An 11,094-nucleotide genomic window follows, 5' to 3' on the forward strand; every position below is an offset into this window, starting at 1 on the left:
TGATCAATTTGGCTCCAGGAGCTTGTGCATGGCTGTTGGGACTGTTTTTGGGCTTCTCTGCTGAGAATAGGGCTTGGACGGAGTGAGCAGAGACTCTACAAGAGCTGGCCGACTGTTATAAAGGCCATTATTGGCTGTTTTTACAGCTTTGCAGGAGGTTTCTCGCGACGAAACTTGAGCAAACATGTCCCTAGACAAGTACCACGCCTGGGGATGTGATCTGGTGGAACCTGTAGGTGGCCAATGAGCCAAAACCATGGCTGGTTACTGTTTTGCAGGTTTGGGACAGCACTTTGTTAGAGGGTTGGTGACCGCTCTATCAAAGCACAGGAGTGGTTGGTGATCACTCTACCCTGGTTGGTGACCGAGGGTGTTCTACAGGAGTGGTTGGTGATCGCTCAACCTTGGTTGGTGACCAAGGGTGTTGCAACAGGAGTGGTTGGTGACCGAGGGTGTTGCAACAGGAGTGGTTGGTGACCGAGGAGTTGCAGGTAATGTGTTCACCTATGTTTCCACAGTTGGATAAATCTAGTGTCGCCTGGATGAGTGTGTACTCTCCGGTGCTGTGTCATGTGCAAGTTGGTTTATGTTTGCAGGATGTATATGCTCATGTAATTTTTCACAATGATGGTAATCATGTATATGCCAGGAATGTATGTATGCTGTTTTGGTAGTGAATTGGTTCCGTATACACGTGCCCGTGTGTGATAGCGGTTGTTGTACCTGCATGCACAAGCCCGTACAGCCTTGTACGGCTGCTGTACCTGTATGCACAGGCCTGTACAGTCTTGTACGGCTGCTGACCTGGTGCGACTTGTGTACAACCACCTGCCCCTTAGGATAGCCAACATGGTCAAGCATGAGAATCTTCAAAAGAGGGCTAACTCCACACATAAACCACCGCGATCTCTTCTCCCCTCTCTCACACAACTAGACATGCTTTTTCCCTACACCAACCAGTTACCACAATCTCATGCAACATAGAGCAACGAGTTGATAGCAAAAGCAACCATTCATAGGAAGAGAACGATGAGAAGCATACCCGGGTCTCTTGTCAGATGTGATGCATACCCATGCATACCTTTCAGCTTCTTGCATTAGGGTTCTGATACCGCTGTCAAACCTCCAGGATCACCCCGTAAGGCAAACCTTCAAAACAAACCATAAACCATGAAGGGGGTGCAGGCAGTACTCGCCACCCAACCATGACAGCCATGAGCGAGGCTCACAATCTTGGCCGTCCCCACCAAGCCACGAGCTAGAGCGTCATGCTCTCGTGAGTGCCCTACCATCGTCCTCATCCAGTGTCCTCTACCACCTGGGGTTGTCCCCCAAGGACGATGACCTCCTGCGCGATGGTGCTCCTGCTCCACGCACTCTGCACTCATGTGCTCCATCCGTCGGTGTGCGCCCAACTGGTACCCCTCCCCCCCCATAAATAGGGAAGGAACACCCAAAAAGCACACACTATCAATAGCGGACCAAAAAGCATATGTCCGCCCACAACATATCACACTCTAGCTCGCCAATCTGCCTGCCCCTAGCGTGCACATGACAATGCATGTGTATTAGGTGATCCTTAGGGAGGAGTCCTCACAATATGTAGCCAACTCAAGACACAAACAAAAGGGCAGTACAAGATTGTGCACTAGCTATAGTGCTTTTTACCAATTTCACCAAAGCTGCTAGATTGACCGGTCCACTCAGAGTTGACCAGGTTCACCAGCCTTTGATTAGGGTTAATCTACTAATACAAGAAACGATGTTTGACAATCAAGCAGCTGATTTTGATTAGTTTTAAGAAGGGAGAAAATTGAAGAGTAGAAATTTAAAAATATGCTTGCTGTGAAGGAAATGTGAGATCCTCTCCTGTAATAAAACTCCACATCTGATTTGATGGATCGATTTGGATTGTGATATGTATGACCGCCTGGTATTAGTGCAGAATCCCACCCTAGTAATGCTGCAATTCGGAGGAATAGAGGACAGCCTAAGGAGAGGAACCAATCCCGTCCTCCTTGTCACAATGTGGTGTACAGTGTATTTGCACAGCATGCTGTGCTGTTTTTTGGATTATCTATTTGAGTGTTTTCAATTGTTTCAATAAACAATTTAATCTCTAGCGAGGCACGGCCTGTTACACAAGCATCAACTACTTCAGCCACAACCCTTCTATCCTCTCTCGCTACATTGTAAAAAAGAGGCTTCTTGGTATCTCGCCATGGTGTCAATTGGCACTAAAAACACACCCAAAAGATTGAGTACAATAGAAATGGCACTTGTCACCCCGCAGCTAGAAGCTTGTGCTGTCAGCCATGACAAAGGAACACCATTCATTCCCAGCTTGCTACTTTTGAGGCCACACATGAGTACCCGTGTAAGGCCACCTCTATCCAGTAAAGGCAGGTAGAATATCTAGTAAATATAAACCTGTATTTTCCAGCATTTGGCATCGACTTTAATTAAATAAACAAATGAATCCAAGGTCACCTAACCAATGGAATTCAATACGCATGTAACATGCTCGTGTTCTTTTGTGCTGCTGCATTTCAGGTACAAAAGTAATGCCGTTTTGGTAAGTCATACCTGAATGATTGCTCATTCCAAGGTCATGCTTTTCTAAGAGGATCATAAGACGGCATCAGTGAGCCAAAGGGTTATCATTCTAAAACATACACTACAGTTTGCATGCGTGTGTATAAGTGTGTTTTTGGCACATCACACAAACATAGGTTGTGAATCAATGTGCATTTTGAAAGGTACACTGACAAAGCAAACAGCAGCAATCCCTCCCTTTGCTGCATTATTTGGCATAGGTCACACGCCAGTTCAAGTGAATAGGGCAGTGGCAAGAATGTATGAAACCTGTACACCCACACTATTCACAGAGCAGTTTCAAGCTACTATATTTTAAGGGACTTGTCCACCACAACCGTTTAGAATATGCCTTCGTCTATGCTCGCTCTTGTTCATGCATTCAACAGTACCCAAAGGGAATACGAGATGTGCTCATGTGATGATGCCAACAATAAATTCAGTGCCTGTCTATTCACCAAAAATGAAACCAAAAGAAAAGCTTGATGCAACATGCCTTCCACAAATGTCGGGGTTTTTTTAAGGCACCTTGCTCTGAAAAGAGCTTATCTGGACCACTTGTCAGCATTGGGAAGTGCACACATAAGCGACATGCTTTAGAAGAATTTTCATATGCACAAAACAATAGGAATGATTTTATTTTGCCTGGATAAAGTGTAGGGCTGAAACTGAGTAACCTTGATAACCGTGAGCAGAAATTATGGCATTTCTCCTGGAGCTGTGTTAACGGTGTTCCTGTCTGAAGGTTTAAGCACTCCACATTTCCAGACATCAACAATGACCTTTCCACCGGTTTCTTTAGATCAAAAGTGCTGCAATACTCATGCTTGACACCTGATCAACTAAAATTAGCTGAATTATGAACAAAATACACTCCTTTTTTGGGACATAGTTTCTTGAAAAGAAAGATGATACCTTGTAACTGATGCATCAATTTCTGCTGCTGCAGCCGGCGATCTTCTAAAGATTGCTGTTCATCTAAGAATTTGCGATATTGCCAAGCAATCCTCAACCCTTCTCCCTAAAAACAATATGGTTTCATTGATTAAAGCACCAAAATACTACCAAAATATTAATATTTTATGAAAATAAACAAGTAATTTCTGCTGCGATCTTCTAAAGATTGCTGATCATCTATGAATTTGCGATATTGCCAAGCAATCCTCAACCCTTCCCAAAGTATTAATCTTCTTATGAAAAAACAAACCAAAACTAAAGCAAATAATCAATACAATAATCAAAGAAATACACATAAGTTTTTATTTTAAAAAATAGCATTAATACGCATCTAAAAGCGATTATTTAAAGAATCATCAAAAAAATGCAGGTTCATTGATTGGAACTCCCTACTGCACCAGGACGTGGGGAGGGCAATAAATAACCTACCTCTAAGCTCTTGGAAAAAGCACCATCGTTGGAGCCTTCTTTAGGTTTGGAGAGGCCAGGGAGGGTACCGAGGAACGCATCGGGCGAGGAGAGAGAGCTTCCGTAGAGGAGGGGACGGCCGTGTACTAGGCCCTGCGCCATGAAATACCTCAGCAGGAGCAAGTGGTGGGGAGCATCGATGTCCTCCATCACCATCACCAAGCTTCCCACAGGAAAGCCTCCGCCTATGATCTGTTCTATCCCACATGTCAGAGGAACCAAGCTCACGCACATAAAATCATGCTTCCTTCCTGCACAGTACTAGACCTCAGATGCATAATTTTAGACCAAAACGAAGGATATTGTCTAGATCTGAGAAGCCCGAGGAGACGAGAAACGTCCCATGAGGCCCTGGTCTGATAGAGGGCGACGATAGCACGCCAGGGGTTGGGGAGGCTCCTTTCCTTGTGAAACTCGAGCTACGACTCCGCGACGCCATAGCTGAATGTCTGTAATGTTTGACTGTAGTATAGACCTGCCTTGTCCGGTGTAAAGTGCTTTCCACACATGTTTACATCTATGACACATACACATGCAAATAGAATACATGTATGTACATGTTCGTAATAAACTACACAAACATAGAACACTCATATGCACATAGAATACACATCCATATAACATATGCATGCATACATAAGTATGTATGTGCACATGGCATTTTTTGAGGTCTTACATGTGTGTGTGTCACGTAGGCTGTAACGCCTGTGTGACTGACGGCGGCGGCAGACCGGATGGCCAGACGGGGCTTTAGCGTCAACGCCTCGGCGAGGGTCTTCATCATCTTCTACAGCAAGAAGTTATACACAGAAGAAGAAGTTGGCCATAGCTGGAAGGAAGGGTTTCCTCTCTCTTTCTCTCTCTATCTCTCCCTTGCACACACCCAAGCTCTCCCTTGCACACACCCAAGCTCTCCATTGCAGGCACCTTTCTCTCGGATCGGAGCATCCCGGAGTAGCGACGCTTGTAGAGGCTCGCAGCACAACACAAATCGGCAGTCGACGACAGTTCAGGCGACCGTAAGAGGGGTGACTATTCTCTCTCCACTGCTCATTTTATTAGCATTTTTTTTGTAATTTTCGAGTTCTCGCATTTTTATTTGTGCAAGAATTAAAATATGTCTGCTAGGCGTAGTGTGTTCCCACCGCCTTCTACTTCTCTAGGGTTTCAGGTCTCTTGTCCTCGGTCGCGGGTTTGACCCCGACCGACCGAATTGTCAGGCCGTATACGCCCGACCGTTCCAGAGTGCACTCGTCGATCACACGTGATCCGCCAGCGCCCTCCTCGTCTGTTGACCTCGCCTTAGGACCCAGCGAGCCCGCAGCGGCGGCCGCAGTAGAGCAGATGACCTCTTTCTGGCCGATGAGCCAGATGACATGAACACCGACGTCGCCGAGGGGACCGAGGAGGACCTCTTGGAATATAACGCGATGACGATTATGATGTATTGGACCCTACCGACGTCCTGACAGAGACGGAGCTCTCTAGTCCGTCTCTTTAGTGGACTTTTTAAATATCTTAATGCAAAACTAAACAATATGGGTAAAGTCCAGGCTGACTTAGTCACGATACTACAGAGCATCTCCACACGGTTAGACGCACTGACACCCGCCTTGGCTAGTACTCCGACTCCTCGTGATAGACGAGCTCTTGCGACACGGGTGAGCATAGCCTCGCCAGTGGTTGTTGCAGGAGTACAGGCCGACGCGCCTACGAGGCCGTCCGTAGAGACAACCTCGTCGTTATTGAAAGACATGAAGCCGCCTAGTTTTGGTGGTGAGGAGAAGGAGAGAAACAAGGACTCGGTCAACATGTTTCTAGCAAAGTGGTTAGACTTGCACGTGCTGCGACAGCAGCCTAGCCAGGTGCAGCCCATAGAGACTAGCCTCTCATTAACCAGCAAAGCATACAAGTGGTGGATGAGTTTGACAACTCGTCCTGCCACTTGGGCGGAGTTTGAAACGATGTTTCGAAAGAGTTTTTGCCTGTTAATGAGGTGGAGAGAAGCTGGGAGTTATGGGACAAGTGCTCGATGGAGAACAAATCCCTGACTCAGTACATCTCAGACTATAGGGAGATAGTACTCAAGCTAAAGGGGATCGATGCATTCCAGACATTGCGAGGCTTTAAAAGAGGCCTCAAAGATGATTACCTTGAGTACGTAGAGTCCTTACAGCCTAAAGACTTAGCAGAGGCAATTAAGTATGTGCAGATATTCGATAACATCAAGCGTCGTAGTGCACGTGGTGGTTCGAGCAGGGCCAAGGGTAGTGAGAAGAGGAGGTCAGGCCTTAAAAGAAAAGGGTTCCGCAGTGATAAGCAGGGGGATAGGATGGACCAGGGAGGACAGGGTGGTCATTGGTCTAAAAAACCGCGACCATCCAGGAAGAAAAGAGACAACGAAGTCCAAAAAAAAGAGGAGTATATTAAAGTGCGAAAGGAAAATCGGTGCTTTAATTGCAACGATGTAGGACACACGAAGGCTGAGTGTCCAAAGCTTAAAGCCAGCACGAGCGGCAACAAGCCCAAAAGAGATGGTAAATCCTCTAGGCAGTTGCATACAGTGCAAAGACTCCCTCTCAGTTCCGCAGAGTTCAGAGAGGTGACAGTGTGTCATTATGATGAGCATCACGCTTGTTCGGTGACACCAGCGATATGGCAGCCTGCTGTAGTCCGCATGACATGGTGCGCATGTATGGCACCATAGGTCTGTAGAGTCACAGTTTTTATCGATGATGGAGCTAGCTACAACTTCTTGAACTACTCGTTAGTCAAGAAGTTGGGGTTGACTGCCAGAGCGATCATGAGTATACTGTTGACCTAGCCAACGGGTATGACAAAACGGTATGGAATACCATAGTATTGGGGGTCCCATTATCTATGCAAGACTACGAGGCTCCGCTTGACTTTCAGGTCATGCACTTAGCTAGAGCAGACGTATATCTAGGCAGGGAGTGGTTGTATGGCTTGGGCCCTAGTCTAGCTCAGAGTTACCTACATAATACGCTACGTTTTGAGCATGGAGGTAGAGTCATTACCCTGCAGGGCGACCGTACTGTGCCCGCCACACCACTTATTTCCTCCATGGAGCTGTGCACAGCGGTCCGTAGAGGCCAGATAACAGAGGTATATGCTTGTTACCCTCTTTTAAATTCTGTTTCCGTAGATGAAACTATAGATGATGTTTGCGTAGACAAACAAGGAAAACAAAATAGCCTTGGATGAGACCCACTGTTTAAATTCTGTTTCCGTAGATGAAACTATAGATGATGTTTGCGTAGACAAACAAGGAAAACAAAATAGCCTTGGATGAGACCCACTGTTTGAAAACCCTATTTGGCATGCATGCGATTCAAACAAGAAAAAATCCAAGGTGAAAGAGACATTAAAGAAAAAGTACATAGATACTTTAATGAATTTATTAAAGGAATTTCAGGATGTTTTTCCTGATGATTTGCCAGATGGCTTACCACCATCTAGAGAAGTAGACCATGGCATCGAAGTTATGCCAGGATCAAAACCTATAAGCAAACGTGCTTATAGATTAAGCCACTCCGAGGCACAGGAGGTGAAAAAACAATTGACGTAATATTTGAACAAAGGCTTTATTCGGCCTAGTTCAAGTCCGTGGGCATCACCTATTCTTCTGGTAAAGAAGAAAGACGGATCTATGTGGATGTGCATAGACTATAGGGCTCTTAATCAGATAACGATTAAGAACAAGTATCCGATGCCACGCATGGATGAGTTGTTTGATCAACTCTATGGATCGAGATACTTTACAAAAGTAGACCTGAGATCAGGGTATCATCAGGTTAGAATTAAAGCAGAAGATGTTGTGAAGACAGCATTTAGGACTCGTTTCGGGCATTTTGAGTTTTTGGTTATGCCATTCGGGCTAACCAATGCTCTAGCGACATTTATGACGCTGATGGACAGCATTTTACGTCCATATCTGGGAAAATTCGTAGTAGTTTTCCTAGATGATATTCTTGTGTACAGTAAGACACAGAAAGAACACATAGAGCATTTGCGTCTAGTGTTCGAGTTGTTGCGAGAAATGCACAAACTATTTGCAAAGACAAATGTGAATTTTTTGAAACACAAATTCACTACCTTGGCCATATTATATCCGCTGATGGTACGCGGATGGAGCGAGAAAAAGTAGAGGCTATTCTTAAATGGCCAACGCCGAAGAATCTCCATCCGCTGATGGTACACGGATGGAGCCAGCAAAAGTAGAGGCTATTCTTAAATGGCCAACGTCGAAGAATCTCGAGGAACTGCAGATTTTTCTTGGCATGTCGGGGTTCTACCGACAGTATGTAAAGGACTACGCGAAAATCGCAGTCCCGTTGACTGACCAGTTACGGCGGTCAAAAACTAAAAACATTAGTTGGGGGAAAGCCCAACAGAAGAGCTTTGATAAGCTCAAGGTGACCGTAGTAGCAACTGCACCTGTTTTGACTATTGTCGATCCAAATGAGCCGTTTATCTTGGAAACAGATGCTAGTAATGAGGCCATTGGGGCCATACTTATGCAAAGGGGACGCCCAATTGCATTTGAGAGTAAAAAGTTAGATTTTGCGCAGCGTAACTACTCGGCTTACGAGCGAGAGTGACTAGCGATAGTTCATGCATTGAAAAAGTGGAGACACTATTTATATGGTGCTTCTTTTGAGGTCCGGACGGACCATGAAAGTCTGAAATGGCTTTCAAGTCAAAGTGAACTAAAGGGTAGAAAAGCTCGGTGGGGCCGGAGATGGTGGCCGAAGATTCTACAGGAGTTTGAACTTTAGATATGTTACCAGAAAGGTAAGTATAACGTGGTGGCAGATACACTTAATCGCATGCCACAGATTAATGAACTTAGTTTCACAGTCTTCAAGAATGATTTGTTGGAGTCACTACGTGGTTTATGTGAGTACGGTCCATCTTTTTCAGAGGTTTGGCGCGCTGTACGCGTACGCACTTCTTCATAGACACGACCACCTCCCTCGTTGGCATGGATTGCTAGTCCGGAGAGACTGGCCGAAGGTGCAACGAGAAGGGAAGTGAGAGTTAGTCCGGAGAGACTAGCCGTGTCTTATGGGTATAGTTTGGAGCCGGAGAGCTCTAACGTAGGCCCTTCATCACCCTTGACTGCCACGGCTTCAAAGGGGAGTGATAAACTTCGTCGGGGGGAGAAATATGCTAATTACTCCATTGACGAGATGGGTACTTACTCTATAAGGGTAGAGTATGTGTACCAACTATTGGTGACTTTCGGGCCCAAATTCTTAAAGAAAGTCATGATAGTCCAAGTGCGGGTCATCCCGGGATTCAGAAGACCTATGCACTAGTAAAAAGACAGTTTTATTGGCCTAGTTTGTTTAAGGATGTCCAGACTTATGTGCTGAAATGCAATAAGTGCAAGGTCAATAAACTCAAACGTCTTAAGGTTGGAGGACTACTCCATCCGCTGGAAATTCCTCAGGGAAAATGGGAAAGCATTTCCATGGATTTCATTATCGGTTTACCCAAGATGAGTCGAGGGAATGACTCGGTGTGGGTGGTAGTGGACAGGTTAACTAAAATGGCAAAGTTTATCGCCACGAAGAAAACTGTTAAAATGCCAGAGTTGGCAAAACTCTTTATTGAACATCTCTACAAGCTATATGGCCTGCCCGCAGATATAGTGTCGGATAGAGATATAAAGTTCAACAGTCATTTTTGGAGGGAAGAAAGTTGGATACTACTCTGAGTATGAGTACGGCAGATCATCCGGAGTCTGATGGTCAAACTGAAAGAGTTAACCAAATTCTAGAGGATACGTTGCGAAGCAATCTAATTGGGAAGAGTACTTGCCCTTATTGGAGTTTGCCTATAACAGCTCCAAACACTCAGCGAGACCGACTGGATTTACACCATTCATGTTAATGTATGGATTCCAGCCGAGATCTCCGATGGCTCTGTAGGCCTAGAAAAAGAGAAGATTCAATCTGTCTCAATGATTTCCTTGAAGATATGAATGATATGCTCAGAGCCACACGTGAGAGCATTCGTAGTGCTCATGATCGCGCTAAAACTTATGCGGATAAAGGACGTAGAAAGGTGACCTTTGCAGAAGGTGACTTTGTATTCCTCAAGGTTCCTGCGAGGTTAGAAACCATGAAAACGGGAAAGTGTGATAAACTTTATCCAAGATATTGTGGTCCTTTTAAAATCCTTAAGAAGATTGGAGACGTAGCATATAAACTTGAGCTACCGGAGAGTTCTCAAGTCCATCCTGTCTTCCATGTCAGTAAACTGAAGAAATCAGTTCACGAGTTAGAGAACGCAGTTTCTCTAGAGATTTTGGTGGACTTGATAGAGCCACCAAAGATACCACATGAACTTGAAAAGATTTTAGGGTATCGTGAGACAGACAAACCCGACATAAAGTGTACCAGGAGGTACTTGTTAAATGGACAGACAAGGATGAGGAGGCAGCTACTTGGGAACGCCATAGTGCAATTTCCAAGAGGTTTCCCCAGTTTGTTTTCGAGGACGAAACCTCTTCTTAAGGGGGGGGTAATGTTACGTAGGCTGTAACGCCTGTGACCGACGGCAGACCGGATGGCCAGACGGGGCTTTAGCGTCAACGCCTCGACCGGAGCGCCGAGGACGTGGCCATCCGAGGTTCAGTGGGAGAGGACGCGCATGCGGAGTCATGGGCGGCCAGGCTAGTGTGGATGGCAGGCCACACACTATATAGCCTGGCGGATGAGGGGCAATCCTCATTCTTCCTCTATGGCTGGGTGGTGAGCCAGAGGCCGTCCCCTCCTGTGGTAGCACCCGTAGTGGTGCTACGGCAATTGAGTAATGTCACGTAGGTTGTAACACCTGTGAACAGACAACAGACCGGATGGCTAGACGAGGCTTTAGCGTCAACGCCTCAGCCGGAGCGCCAAGGATGTGGCCATCCGGGGTTCAGTGGGAGAGGATGCCCATGCGGAGTCATGGGAGGCTAGTCTAGTGTGGACGGCAGGCCACACACTATATAGCCTGGGGGATGAGGGGCAATCCTCATTCTTCCTCTGTGGCTGGGTCGTG

At 46.0% G+C, this 11,094-nt stretch overlaps 1 protein-coding gene across 1 annotated transcript in view; it reads right to left on the reverse strand.

The window, feature by feature from the left end:
• ELO1 (Paxneb protein-like protein) overlaps positions 1 to 4,527 on the reverse strand; it is a 37,720-nt gene extending 33,193 nt beyond the window's left edge. The window contains exons 1-4 of the mRNA XM_086809869.1: positions 4,323 to 4,527; positions 3,982 to 4,213; positions 3,511 to 3,616; positions 3,273 to 3,429 (exon numbers count right to left, since the gene is read on the reverse strand). Coding sequence (XP_086665995.1) covers positions 3,273 to 3,429; positions 3,511 to 3,616; positions 3,982 to 4,213; positions 4,323 to 4,459 — 632 coding nt within the window. The 5' untranslated portion in view covers positions 4,460 to 4,527. The remainder of the gene's footprint in view (positions 1 to 3,272; positions 3,430 to 3,510; positions 3,617 to 3,981; positions 4,214 to 4,322) is intronic.
• Between the last annotated feature and the right edge of the window lie 6,567 nt (positions 4,528 to 11,094).

The sequence above is a fragment of the Cibotium barometz genome, chromosome 15, assembly GCF_041138505.1.
Source record: "Cibotium barometz isolate CiBa-2024 chromosome 15, ASM4113850v1, whole genome shotgun sequence".
Taxonomy (NCBI): domain Eukaryota; kingdom Viridiplantae; phylum Streptophyta; class Polypodiopsida; order Cyatheales; family Cibotiaceae; genus Cibotium; species Cibotium barometz.